The 15,128-nt window shown below is 39.0% G+C and overlaps 1 protein-coding gene across 1 annotated transcript; it reads left to right on the top strand.

Annotated features, from left to right (window-relative positions):
- The first annotated feature begins 105 nt into the window (after positions 1-105).
- LOC108135414 (serine/threonine-protein kinase minibrain) lies at positions 106-15,128 on the top strand. Its single transcript, XM_017256123.2, is given in 9 exon segments — positions 106-764; positions 2,266-2,417; positions 3,192-3,326; positions 5,541-5,712; positions 5,780-5,947; positions 6,403-6,689; positions 6,782-7,649; positions 12,815-13,644; positions 13,647-15,128. Coding segments are annotated over 9 exon segments (3,267 nt in total). The 5' UTR covers positions 106-340; the 3' UTR covers positions 13,878-15,128.

The following is a 15,128-nucleotide window of genomic DNA, read 5'->3' as shown; positions in this document are numbered from 1 at the left end:
GAAATGCAGCAAAAAAAAAAAAATGCAAAACAAAAAAAAAGCAGCCAGAACCAGCAACAGAAAACAGTGTTCCGTATAAATAAAACAGACGACAAAACGACGAGTGGCAAAACTTTGGGGCTAGGGAAAAAAAACTGCGTCAGTTTGCGCTGAATTTTCACGCGACACAGATCGCGCTTTCAAAGCCAGGGAAATGGATCTATAGCACAGTCAATTAATGAATTCATATAATACAAACAAACAAGGGAAATATAAAATATAGATAAACTCAAAGAGGAAGCAGGAAGTGCGAGTCCGAGTGCGAGTGCGAGTGCGAGTAAAAGTGACAAAAAGACGAGATATGTCGGCGGCTTTGCTTTATTGGCAGTCAACGAACGGCGGCGATGCGGTTGACAAGGCCACCAACAATTGGGCGCCATTCGTCGTCGGTCCACCTGGTGGAAGTTATAGTAGCAGTGGCAGTGACAGCTTGAACCACCATCATCACAGCCATCACAACCACCATCATCCGCCTCATTACATCAATTATTTGGCGCAAATTGGCTGCCAGCATCGTGTCAAAAATTGGCCAACAAATGGCAATCAGGAGGCGGACGGTGATGGCGATGGCGATGGCGATGGCCATCAAATCATCTCAAAATTCCAGCCCAAAAGTGTTTGGAACACAGTGGATGTGGATGTGGATGTGGATCGTGTCGATGGCAATCTGTTGGTGGTTCAGGGATCATCGGGGAATGAAGTAGAACGACCACTGCCTTTTGCTTGTAAGCTGAAAGTTTTTCTTCTATATGGGTTGTTAATAACTAGAAAGATGCATTTGAGGTTTAAGGCTCTAAAACCTTATTTGAGTGTCACGTTTATGTCAACTGATTAAAATTTGTTTTTAAATCTTTTCTTAGTATGACGTCTATGTTTATAAACAAAGCAATTGCCACAATTCAAAAAACAAACTATAAAATCAATTAAACAGGTTTATAGACAATGTTTATAAAGTCTCAATAATTTTCACCGGGGGTGTAGTGTTCAATATTATACATATATACACACAAAACACAATGACATTTATATGTTTATTTGTCATTTCTTTTTAAATATTACCTTTCTCAAAAAATGAATTACTTTCTTGCCAATATTAAATATAAAACTAAAGTTACATTTTTGTCACTTTTATTTCCTTTCTAATTTAGTGTATTTTCCTTTTGAATAATTTTTTTTGTGCCCTAATCTTTAAAATTGTAATGCTTATACAAATCAGGTTTCTGTTAATAAAAATATGATGAATTAGGATATCATTTAACATTAAACGCAACTGCTGGGTCTTGCAGGTTTTTCTGTTACCCTCCTCAACCCCTTTGCCGTGTTTTTCGGTGTCTTGTTTATAACGTTTGGTGCTATTTTTATTGCACAAGCCAAGCTAAAAGCAAAACAAAAAGTGAGCAAGTGAAATGGTCACAGAAACTTTGTAAAATAGAAGCAAGAAACGGCAGAATTATGTATGTGCGCCTGCATATTGTGTAATAATTTTAGTTCCGTCTGGTTCTAAATTTAAGGTAAAGCTTCTATCTTCTATGGCGACTTCTCTTCTTCTACTGACTGCCTCTGCACAGAGGAAAAAGAATAATAATGAGAATATTGTTCTTAAAAAAGAAAGTTAAGAATATAATCTAATCTTCAATCAAATTATAATAGTAGGTATGATTAAACTTAACGTACGTTGACTTGTTCACAATCTTAAATAGCTTTTATAAATCTCAATTTGACTTACATCACTCGAAACTTTTTTTCAAGAATAATTTTTACTAAGTTACTTGTAAATCTATTTCAGATTTGTATATTGTGATAACGTTCATAAAAACATTTATTTGATTGACTTGTTTCTTATTTGTTTTTTTTTTTTGTACACTTAAACGGGAAATTTAAAATGTATATATTTTAAAAGTTTAATTTATATAGTAAAGGTTGATTCAGTTATCCAAGGAGTATAAGTTGCAAATATTGGGAACTTGTATTGTTTTAACCCCAGTGCATATCATATCATCTCATCCCTCCCCTTTTGCGTTTACCATCGTTTTGGCAACTCTCGACGCTGACGTAGTCAGGTGTGCGAGAAAACAGGTGCATTCTGCAGAAGAGCGGTGTCCGAGCGATCCGGTCAATGAACCAGCACGAAAAGCAAAGCAACAAACAAATACAGAAATACAGCAAAGACATGTGTATAATATTCAGCCGATGTCTGATTAATATCTTTCCTCTCATTCGCTCTAGTATCCGCTTATGTGTCCAGCGGAGGCAGCGTTGCCGTCGACGCAGCCCAGGGCAGCGGGAGCGGGGGTGGAAGACAGCGCCACGCCCCCCTATACGGTCGCATCGTCGTCGAAGAGGATCTGCCTGCCACGCACCGGGATGTCATGCACCATGTGAGTAAACACGAGGACTATATCAAATAAGTATTCCCAAAACAAGATCTCAAATCATTTTACAAAAGAGTACTTCAAAAACTAAAAGAAAGAGTTGAAGTATGCTTATTCAGTTGTTTGCTATTTAACATAAATTAATTTCCATAATATTTAAAAATGAATAACCTCATGGAATAATATTATTATTATGAAATGTATAAAAAAAAAACGAATAAGTTTAGAAAGAGTAAATACGTTTTGTGTTAGTCCAGAAATTTAGAAGGGCAAACCGTGCTAAAGTTATAAACGCTCTTTCAGAGAACTTTTCCCATGCTCCAGTTAAATTATGAGTTGCAATTAGAAAGGTTAATACCCACATTAAAGTAAGTGGAAAATATAAAAGAAAGGCTTACCTACATACAACTGGTTTTACCTTAAGCAAGTGAGGCAATTATGACTCATGACATAAATGATTCATAATTTGTGAGGCTTAACAAAGAATTTTTTGGTTTATTACAAACAAAATTAAAGTTAATGTATTAAATCAAAATAAAAGGAATGTTCGAACCCTTAAAAAGCTTAAATTGTTTTTAAGTCTAACATCATTTTCAAACAATGGAGAACCTTCAACACCTAACAACCTACCTTTTCATAAAATAATATATATAAATTATAATATAATATATAAATAGATCTTGTTTAGGAATTGTAAACCAGCAGCCACTGTACCAGTTAACCTTTACGTAAATATTTTTAGTTAATATTAATTCTAAAATTTTCTATTTGATTTCGCAGCACTCTAGTCCCTCGTCTTCGTCGGAGGTGCGCGCCATGCAGGCCCGCATTCCCACCCACTTTCGGGATCCCGCTTTGGGACCTTTGCGCAAGCTGAGCGTCGATCTGATAAAGACCTACAAGCACATCAACGAGGTGAGTGTGAGCCCCAAAAAAACCTTTAACCAAAGCACCCTCACAACCAAAAATATTAATAATTAAGTCATAAAGCTCATAAATACTCCGTTTTGTCAAGTATTTTTTTTAATCCAAGCCTATCATCAAAATGGTTATTATCGTCTTCTTAAATGTGATATTAATCTTTGTAATATTCTTTAAAAAAAATTTAGTAATTATTAAACATATAATACTGGTAAAATCATAGACTTTTTTTTTTTTTGTATAACAATGATAACTTAATAATTTAAATACAAATTGAACTTGTAAACGGACAAACACTAATGTTTTTCTATGAGCAAGAAACCTTGGCATCTATCCCGTATTTTTTTTTTTATTTTGTCACGCTCTTATGACGATCGGAATTTTGTCGGTGGTTTTTTTGTCTTGTGGTTGTCTGACTATCTGCTGACAGCGGATATTTGTGGCGTTGAGCTGAGCTAAAGATACGTTTGTCCTTGACCCGCTTGAGGGGGTCAATTCCCAATCCCACACCACCCACACCACCCTCGCCCGTTCGCAGTTGACTTCGATTGACGTCGTCTGCCGCCTCGGTTGACAACAGTCAGAAAATAGCAAGAGGATAAATAAGCAGAGAAAGCCAGCCACACGCAACTGTCTCGGTTTTCCTGCCAAGTTCTAAATGGCTCTTATGAAAACTGTCAAATGACGTTATGACGAAATGCCGCCGACCTAAATCGGTGATTATTCGCCTTGCGGGGGCGGGGTGATTGTCCTATGCCCCATTATAATGTTAATATTTCAGGCTGCTCGAAGGAATTCGAGTTGCACGCAAGTTTTTGACTGAATCAATAAGATTTCGATGTATGTATGTATGTTACACAAAATTCCACTTGAAAGTTTAGACACAAAACATGTTGTAGAGGGATGGTCCTGATTTTTTAAAGGAGAACATATAGAAATGTTTATATTATATATCTTGTTTTAAATACGTCGTTTTATTTGTTTTTTTCTTTTATTGACAATCAGAATTCCACCAAATTTAAAATTACATTAACCTTTCCAAGAAAACCCATAACGCAAAGTCAAAAACAATATTGAAATATTAACAATCACGCTTGCAAGTCAAACATATTGATGTTGGTAAATAAGAGCTTTGCAGTCAACCGATTGACAGCTGGCGTTGCGGTTGGTTGCAGGTATTTGAATTTGACAGGTGCTCTAGAGCAGGCTGGAGTGTTTTTGACAGACGTTACTGTTACATATGCAGTTGGCATTTTGTGCCGTTAGAGATGCCGTAATATTGCAAATGCCTTTTCGCTGCCGTTTTGTATGCTACAGTTTTCGATTTAAGAGAGTGGGGCTCTTCCTCTCTCTCTATCTCTCTCTCTCTCTCTGCTTCTTTATATTTTTATCTCTCCCACTGTGGCCCTATCTCGCTTGCTCCACCGTCAGCTTGCCGCGTTAGCAACAACTTTTTTCGCCAAGCTGCCACCTTTTCCCCCCCTTAAGTAAAAGGGAGCGTGAGAATGAAAGAGAGCTGGAGAGAGCACCGAAAGAGAGAAAATTTCATCTCATATTACTCTGCTTTGTTTTCGGTTTGGCGTCGCCCTCTTTCATTATTTTTTTTTTTTATTTGCCGGTTTTGTCTCTCATTTTCGGAATTTTTCCACTTTCCCCATTTTGTGTTTACATTTGTCGTTGATGAAGTGGAAGTAACGGGATAACTTCCAGCTGGCCAATAAAATTCAATTAACATTAACTCCCTCAGTTTGTAGCATTTTCAATTTTTTTTTTTGTAACGTTTCAAGAAGATTTGAAATTAAAAATATAGTTTAGGCATTTTTGGTAACTATCGATTGACATCGATCGATTTTTTGAGTGTAGTTACGCTTATCACAAGCAGGGGGCGTTATGGCTTTCAAGCCACGCTACTCGACGCCAGGTGGCGTTAATCCCTGCAGCTATCTTACAAAAATCAAATATATTTATATATTATTAGCTAAATAATAAACATAGTGTTTCACAAAGAAAATATTTTGATTACTTACGATGGATTTTCTTTTGAATAAAATGTGTATTTAGTTAATTTTAAATTGAAGAATGTGCTATAAATGTGCTATAAATTTGTCCAAACCAAAAGATAGTTTTCTATTTTGAAAAAAAAAAGTATATAACGCTTTCCTCTGATTAATTGTCAAGAACTAATGTTTATTATTTTTTGAACTCCAGGTTTACTATGCGAAAAAGAAACGTCGTGCCCAGCAGACGCAAGGCGACGACGATTCGTCCAACAAAAAGGAGCGAAAACTGTATAACGACGGTTATGACGACGATAATCACGACTATATAATCAAGAATGGCGAAAAGTTTTTGGATCGCTATGAAATCGACTCGCTGATCGGTGAGTGGCAATCAAATATTTTCCTATTTATGTGTTGACCTATTGAAATGTCGCTTCGATCCCACAGGCAAGGGCAGTTTTGGTCAGGTGGTGAAGGCCTACGACCACGAGGAACAGTGCCACGTGGCGATCAAGATAATTAAGAATAAGAAACCGTTCCTAAACCAGGCACAGATTGAGGTCAAGCTGCTTGAGATGATGAACCGGGCGGATGCCGAAAATAAATACTACATCGGTACGTAAATGATGCTGAATTCTTTTCCTTAAGTTACAACTTTCAAACTTGCAAAAAGTTTCTGATACATTTACGTATCAACGTTTTACAAAAGTATTCTTATCTTGGCTGAGTTAAACAACATTTTAAGTGCTGTAAAAGCAACCAAAAAAGTCCCTTTTTAAAGAAAATTAATTAATAATATTATTCAAATCATATATTTTGTAACGTTTTATCTTTAAATCTGATACTCATCTAAATCAAAAAAGCTATGAATATTTTCTTGTTAATTTTGATTCAAGTGAGTGTGAGTTATCAAGTCTTATACTCACTCACTTAAATCAAAAACCCCAGGAAACAAAAATTTCATTTGAAAAGTTAAGCTCAGCAAAATATTTGAAAGAAAGTTGATCACTTGGAAAAGGAATACGAATGCAATATTAAATCCATTGCACCGCCATCTTTTCGATCCACAGTTAAGCTCAAGCGGCACTTCATGTGGCGCAACCACCTGTGCCTGGTGTTCGAGCTGCTCTCATACAACCTGTACGACCTGCTGCGGAACACCAACTTCCGGGGCGTTTCCCTGAACCTCACGCGCAAGTTCGCCCAGCAGCTCTGCACGGCACTGCTCTTCCTCAGCACCCCCGAACTGAACATAATTCACTGTGATTTGAAGCCCGAGAACATCCTGCTGTGCAACCCGAAGCGCTCGGCGATCAAGATCGTTGACTTTGGCAGCTCCTGCCAGCTGGGACAGCGGGTAAGTGTTTGTCCATGTCCATGTCCAATCCTATTAAATTATAAATGATACTGATACCATCCCCCATCCCCCATCCCCCATCCCCCATTTAGATCTACCACTATATACAGTCGCGCTTCTACCGCTCGCCGGAGGTGCTGCTGGGCATCCAGTATGATCTGGCCATCGACATGTGGTCGCTGGGCTGCATCCTGGTGGAGATGCACACCGGCGAGCCGCTCTTCTCCGGCTGCAACGAGGTTGACCAGATGAACAAGATCGTCGAGGTGCTGGGCATGCCGCCCAAGTATCTGCTCGATCAGGCGCACAAGACCCGCAAGTTCTTCGACAAGATCGTGGCCGATGGCTCCTATGTGCTGAAGAAGAATCAGAATGGAAGGAAGTACAAGCCGCCGGGATCGCGCAAACTTCACGACATACTGGGCGTGGAGACAGGCGGACCAGGGGGCAGGCGTCTGGATGAGCCCGGTCACTCCGTCTCCGACTATCTCAAGTTCAAGGATCTGATCCTGCGCATGCTGGACTTTGACCCCAAGACCCGGGTCACGCCCTACTATGCCCTGCAGCACAACTTCTTCAAGCGCACGGCCGACGAGGCGACCAATACGAGCGGTGCGGGTGCCACTGCGAACGCTGGTGCCGGTGGCTCTGGATCCAGCGGCGCAGGTGGCGGATCAAGTGGCGGAGGAGGCGGAGGCGGCGGTGGCGTCGGTGGCCTCGGAACGGGCGGCAGCAGTAGCGGAGCGGTCTCCTCATCCAGTGCAGCGGCTCCGACGGCGGCGACAGCAGCGGCCACGGCCACGGGCTCATCCGGTTCGGGATCGAGCGTCGGCGCAGGCTCATCTGCGGCGCAGCAGCAGCAGCAGGCGATGCCATTGCCCCTGCCCCTGCCCCTGGCGTTGCCCCTGCCGCTGCCACCACTCGCGGGTCCTGGCGGTGCGTCGGATGCCCAGTGTCATGGTGAGTAGTAGTGGAGCCCACCTAGAAACAATTCCCCAAAGCTTGGCAAGCGGCTCGATTTTATGGCACTCAAACAGAAGGGTTTAAATCGAAGATGCTTCCCGTAATCTGTGGTCTATTTTTGGTTCGAATTGAGAGGAAACTAAGGTAGAAGAATATCAAGGATTAAACTAAAGAGACTTTCACCGCCATTTAAGGCGGACGAAATATGCAAAATCATAGGTTCTTCAATTGACTTTCTAGCAAAAATCCGATATACTTTTTTGTTTTCTCTTAGTGTTAAATAAAAGAAATATTAAACAGTCTAGTACTTTGTAACGCTAATGAATAACAAAATGTTGAAGCTAAGCACTGTTCTTATTCGAGACTTTAGTGGTATACTTTTTTTTAACCTTTAGCCAAGTGAGTACACATTGAACTTAGAAAAAAGTTATCACATTTCCTAAAATTTATACAATTCAATTACAAACCTCTAACTATTTAATGTAAATACCACATTTAGAATAATGAAAAGTAGCTATTACACGGGATAATCAATTTTAGAGAATGATAGACAGTTTACATTCACTGGGAAAATTGAGAATAGGCCATATATTACGTTGGGCATCCAAGAATCTGGGCCGTAAAACCGATAAAGCCGCCCAAGCTTGTAGCTGCTGTCCCATAGAATTTTGTGTTTGTTGATTATGATTATAATTTTTTCGAGAGCTAATGCTGATTTGAGGCAAAAGCTCCGAGTTACATATATGTTGTAGTTTGCAACGAGTGGGAGACTGTGCTGTGTTAACACTTTCGCAGTCTTCGCTTGTTGAAATTCGTGTGTGTTTTGTGTGTGTGCCATTTAGTTATTAGCTGTGATCAAAATTGTACTTAAGACATATTGTGTTTGCATTAGGCATTTTACGTTTTTAGTTGATACTTGATTACCATTTAGTTGCTCTAGTCACCCGTACATGTAAGAAGTGTTTCGTTTTATCTTTAGTTCGGCGCTTAATTAGTTGTACGAAGCGAAAGTTTGTGATAAGTAGCAATGCAAGAGCGTAAATCGATTGTGCTCCCAAATATAAAGATCAATTCCTTTCTTTTTCTATTCGAACTGCTCGATCGCGAACAAAAATATAATTGAAATATAATGCATTGCTGAATTTGAATGGCGGCCGCAGATGATCGCCGATGACCGGCAACAGCAGCAGCAACATCCGCAACATCAGCAGCAGCAGCAGCAGTAGCAGCAGCAGCAACAACAGCAACATCCGCAACAGCAGTAGCAGCAGCAACATCGATTGCAGTTGTTGCAACTTCAAGGATACCACAGCAGTAACCAGCAATACACGACGTGCGAGCCACATCCACATTAGCAGCCCGGTTATCCGCTGGCCATGTTACATTATCCATTATCTAACAGCTCCGGCGTTTTGTAAATAGTCATGCCTCTCTGTCACACACACTCACGGTCTGTCTCTTTCACGACTTTCTCCCTGTCCCTCTCCCTCTCCCTGTCTCTGCCCCCCCTATATAGTCACTCAAAAACAAACAAAAAAAAGATATGTTTTTTTTTTTCCTATAAGAATAATGTGGCGCCTTCCTTAAATTCCAAAAACCATGTTCTTTTTTTTTTGTTAGAATATAATATGTAATTTGTAATATGCTCACGCATTTTAAACGCTCGGTTGAAAATGCAATCGTGTGTTAAGTGTTTAAAGTGTTTGCAACTTAAACTAAGTCGAGAATAAAGAATTAATTAAGTCTAAGCATTTAGGTTCATAAAAATGTACGAAGAGTTTGCGAATACATAAGAGAGGATACATATGTTGTAAGAGGAATCCTTAACGACTTTCTTAATGACTGCCATACATATACATACAACTTTATATACATATGCATAAGTAAAACGGAAATACCAGTTAAATCACACTGAGAGAAAACAGCGAGCTGCGGGGAATCTCGTAGGAATACATATGTATTTTAAAAAATAGTGCCGCTTCTGGCCCCTTAAAGACGGGAAAAAAAAACTTTCTAGAAATGTTAAAAATGTTAAAGTGAGGAAAACTGAACCACTGAACAAGTGAGCAAAAAAAGACGAATAATTGTAAACATGTTCAGTTCACTCACTCTTTTAAGTTCACTCATTCATGAGCAACTCAGCTCTAGTGCCGACCACTGTTCTAAAGGTATATTTAAGAATTCTTCTTGTATATGTCAAAGGTGTTATGTTTTACAAAATACTTACAGACACCTCACAAGAAATTTGTTTTTGCCATTTATAATTTTATAAAAAAGACCAGGGTTTCACGAAAATAATTAGTGATATTATTAAATCGCCTCCTAAGAATTCTAAATGTGTCAGACAGCGATAAGTTACCTCTAAAAACTTTGGAATTTATTATTTGCTTATTTGTAAGTTTATTCATTCAAATTTAAATTCACTAAATATCTTTTTTAAGAAGGTACTTTAAATCATTACACATTTTCGTGGTACTCCCATTGGTTCAAAGCACTTACAAAGATACATTTTAATAAACATAAGGAATCGTAATCCAAACATTCAAATTTCTATGGATTTCTCAGAGTTTCTCCTGTCGAAATAAACGACCTGCTCTGCTGTATACATTTCGAAAAGAAATTAGAGCGAAAAACGATAATTAAACATTTGGAAAAGCGATAATGGATCTCAGTGAAATATGCGAAATACGAAACACAAATCATAGTTTGTAAAAAGTATAACACAAAAACAAAAATCGTAGATATGTAAAAACGAAACAAAATTCACAAGCAAAAAAGTGGTAAAGAAATGATGTCGTTTGGTAAAACAAGATACATAAACAAAAGTCAAGTAATAAAAAGTGAACTTAATGGGAAAAAAACCAGTTGTAACATAGAAACACATCCATTTTTTTTTTGTTTCCTTAATCTAAAACTTTATAATGCCTTCGGATAAAGTGTGGTAACAGCAAGTTATAAAGTGGCTTTTAATTTTTGTTTTTAAATTGTATGCAGTAAAATAGTCTTGAGAGCTAACTTGGTAACACAAAAATCGATAATGAATTCTACTGAAATCAAATGATTTAAATGTTGTTTTAAAATTCAAAGTTATATTAACCCCCAGAAAATGTATTGACCACTTTTGTTCTTACGACCCCTTATCTGAAACACTTTAGAGGCATTAAAGGGTTAACTTAACAGTGGCTTTCTCGCTCTCTTTCTTTCTCTATTGGGAATTTACAGGGATTTGGTGTAACGGAACCTCAGAGAAGAAGGGGAGCGAGCAGGCAAGCGATGGCCGCTTTCTTTTGTGATAAAAAAACCGCAAAAATATTTATCCCTCTAAAACCTTTCCATTGCCGCAATCTTCAAAAAGTTCGGGCCTTGTTACAAATAAAAAGAAAACAGGCATATTTGTTAAATAAAAAAAACTAACACTCAGAAAAAAGCAGCGGTAAATATTTATACATATATATAGATATATACCAGTTTTAATTGGAACGATTGATAAGCGATAACCGATAAACAAAGCGATAATTATCGATAGAGCGCAAATAAGCGGCATACGAGTTAAAAACCAAACACAAATCATAGTTTGTAAAAAGTATAAAACCGTAGGCATGTAAAAATAGAAGAAAAAAAAACAAATAAAGGATGATGCGATTAGTAAAACCACAAAAAAAAAAAAATAAATAATAAAACAAACGAATTCGTATAGCAAGCATAACAAATTAAATCAGTACTTACTAAAGAGATGAACTTTAGCATTTAATAAATTAACATACATATATATAACACTTACAAGTAATTATGCGGAAAACTCAATTAATTTTATTAGACACAAACAAGAACGCAGACAGACAAACGGATACGAAATACATATAAAAGTAAATATTAATTAAAATTAGAGGTTAGCCCCGAAAGAAAATGATCCATGATACAAGAATTTAACAGCAACCAGAGAGACACTTAACGAAACTTGTGTAAAATACTAAAACCCGAAAGGCGAGAGTAATAAATCGAATAAGTTTAAAAATCCAATCCTCATACATAAACACACACATACACCCGCAAGCAAAAACATAAGATGAAGAATATATGCAATAATAACGATAACTGCAACGATAACGATACCATAACCGATTGTTATTCGAGCAGGGTTGCATTTTGGAACGAAAGCGGAAACGAAAGCAAAAAAAAAAAGTGCAATAGCGAAAAATAGAGAGGGAAAATCGGGGAGACCATAATGCATTTTTTTTTACAAAACAGTATTGCAAGAATATGATAAACAAAAAAACTAAAATTCAAACCAAATTTAAAACTAAACACGAAAAGCACTCACATACACACACAAAAACCAACAGACCGACACACATATGGACATGCAACATATGTGGCATTTATATAATATAAACATACAACAGCTGATGGTTTAAGTTAAATAAGTACGAGATAATTTATTAACGATTGATGAAACCGAAATGGAAACTTTACCAAAACAAAGCAAAACCCTGAAAAAGGAATTCATAAAAAAAACTAAAGCAAACCAAAGCGAAAGACAAAAATTAAAAAAAAAAAGTGAAAAAAAAATCTTCAATAAAAACTTATGATATAATCAACAAAAAAATAAGTGGGCTATAAAACTTTAATTGTGGGTTGTTACTTGTAATCCATGGAAAACTCTAAGGAACTTTGATCCCTAACTTAACTTTTTAAAAATTTGCTTAGGAATTTACCATTGATAAGGAGTTAAATGTAGAACATTCAAAAAAATAGATCAACCGAAGGTCAAATCTTCAGAGATAGAAATCTTTTGCTAAAAAAGAAGCTTAGTATTTTGTTTTATATTTACAAGAAACTCCAGATTTTGTTTATATAAAGCTAAGGCTTAAAACTAAAAGCTAACTAATATCCTAAGCAGTTATGGCCTTCCGCTTGTTTACAATATTATTTTGATAACAATATTATTTTCATTTGACAAAGAATTATGGATGAATTAATAAAATGCTTTTTGTTACATTTTCGTTAGTGGTGTGTCGGAAATCTCAGATATTTTATTAAGTTACAAGTCAAAGTAGCTTAGTGTTTTCCAAGGATGGCTATCTGAAATGTGGTTTTGGTCAGAGACTATTGAAGAGTGTAAACTGTATCTAAAAGTTTCTAAATTTGTTTTGGTTTTGCAGGTCTGCTAATGCATTCGGCGGCGGCCAACGCGATGAACAACTTCTCCGCTTTGAGCCTGCAGCCCACCGCCCATGCGCCGCCCTCGCTGGCCAACAGCCATCACAGCAGCAACAGTTTGGGCAGCCTCAACCACATCAGTCCCGGCAACAGCAACATTGGCAGCAGCAACATTGGCAGCAGCAACAGCAGCAGCAACAGCAACCAGCGACACAATCGCCTGTACGGCGGCAACATGGTGGTGGGACACCACAACAGCAACATCAGCAACATCAGCAGCAGCAACCACAACAGCATCAGCTATCCGCACGCCATGGACTGTGATCCGCCGCAGATGCCGCCACCGCCGCCGAACAATGGCCACGGTAGGATGCGAGTGCCGGCGATCCTGCAGCTGCAACCGCCGAACAGCTATGCGCCCAGCTCGATGCCCTACTACGGCAACATGTCCACTTCCTCGGTGGCCGCGGCGGCGGCGGCAGCAGCGGCTGCCGCCTCGCACCTCATGATGACCGACTCGAGTGTGATCAGCGCCTCGGCGGCGGGCGGCGGTGGTCAGGGGGCGGGCGGAGGCGGCGGCGGTGGCATTGGCGGCAATCCCGGACCGAATCCGGTACCGCCCTCGGCTGCCGCCTATCTCTATCCATCTCAGCCCGCCGGAACACTCTATGGAACGGCGCCCGCCTCGCTGAGTGAGTTGCCGCTGCCATTGCCGCCACTGCCGCTGCCGCTGCCACTGCCCATGTCCATGCCCCTGCCCATGCCACTGCCAATGCCGCTGCCGTTGCCGCCCTCATCCTCGTCATCCTCCTCCACGGCATCGGGGGAGGAGGCGGATTAGGCGGGCTAGGGGGGCCAGCGGGAGTGGGCGTCGTTGGCCAGAGGCGGCACATCGGCAGCGGACCCGCCTCGCAGCAGGGGGGCATCTCACAAAGTGCGGGGGTGGGCGGCGGCGGCGGCGGCGGCGGCAGCAACTCGGCCACCGGAGCCAGCAGCAGTGATGCCTCCTCGTCGTCGCCCATGGTGGGCGTTTGTGTTCAACAGAATCCTGTAGTTATACATTAGCATAAACTGGAAGAAGAGAGGAGGAAAACGAACGTTATTTGCCCGCTTAATATACTTTTTTTTTTTCAACCCCCCTTTGCCGCTCTCTGCTGCTATTCATCGCACCGCCACCAACGCCCAGCCAAGAAATCACTGAATCACCAGCGCAGCAGACATTTAGGTGGTCCAAAGTCGTGGGTCTTATGTCACGCGAAGCTCCCAAGCAACGTATAATCTTTCCTCACACAAAATGTATTATTTCCTGCTCTTGAATTCGGTATGAAATTATAAGATGCTTTTTTAAATGTTCAAAAGATTTCTAACTTGAGCAAACTTTTCTAAAATCTATCAATGTTTATGGGGCTTATAACTCCGAAGCAAATTGGGGTATTCTCAAAGAATGTTTTATGAAGTGATTTTGATTTTTTGTTAAATTTTATAAAGTTTTTCTAAACATAAGCCTCAAAATTTACTCCCAAGATTATATTTTTATAAAAGTTTAAACATGTATACGATTTGTTCGAAGATTAATTCCTAATATCATTGAAATGTGGCTAATTTTTAAAAGCAAAAGAAATTTTATACATTTAAATGTGCTTTTTCTTAAATCTATTAATATGTATATCCAAAATTGAGTTCTTCTTAAAATCTTATTCTTAAAACGATTTAAAAATCAAAAAGTTGATGACTAATTTTCAGTGAGAATTCCAAGACAAAGGCTGGATAAAGTATACATTTATAGATCCCATTTTGTTGTGCAGAAGCCTACGATTAGGGCCAATTCTTGTGAGATACGACACCCGATTTAAGCCACCACGCCACAGACACACAAACACAAACTATATATACATTAACATTAACTAGCTGAAATTGACCCTCCATGTACCCGTACCCTCACAAAAAACTCATTCACCTGCGGTTTTTACTAATTAGTCACTTCGCGCTCTCACCGCCGCGCCCACATCACCGACCACGCCCCCTCATTCGGCCCGGATGAAGGCAGGGATCAGGATCCTGTGTGTGGGCGCCCGACTTGATGGATTTTGCAAAGCGTTTATTTTTTTTACATGCTAGAACCTATTATTTTTTTTTTTTTTGGTCTAATTATAATGTTTAATTTTATGCTGTAACCGTAACGACATAACTTTACTTTATATAAACGAATCAAAATTATACTTTATTTAATTGTTAATTTAAATTATGTAAAATTACATCGACGAGAAATCGCTAGTAATATAGAAAGCAAAAAACAAATGCTTAATTTAAGCAAAA

The sequence above is a fragment of the Drosophila elegans genome, unplaced genomic scaffold, assembly GCF_018152505.1.
Source record: "Drosophila elegans isolate 14027-0461.03 unplaced genomic scaffold, ASM1815250v1 contig_149, whole genome shotgun sequence".
NCBI classification, from domain to species: domain Eukaryota; kingdom Metazoa; phylum Arthropoda; class Insecta; order Diptera; family Drosophilidae; genus Drosophila; species Drosophila elegans.
This window is presented reverse-complemented; position numbering and strand designations above follow the sequence as displayed.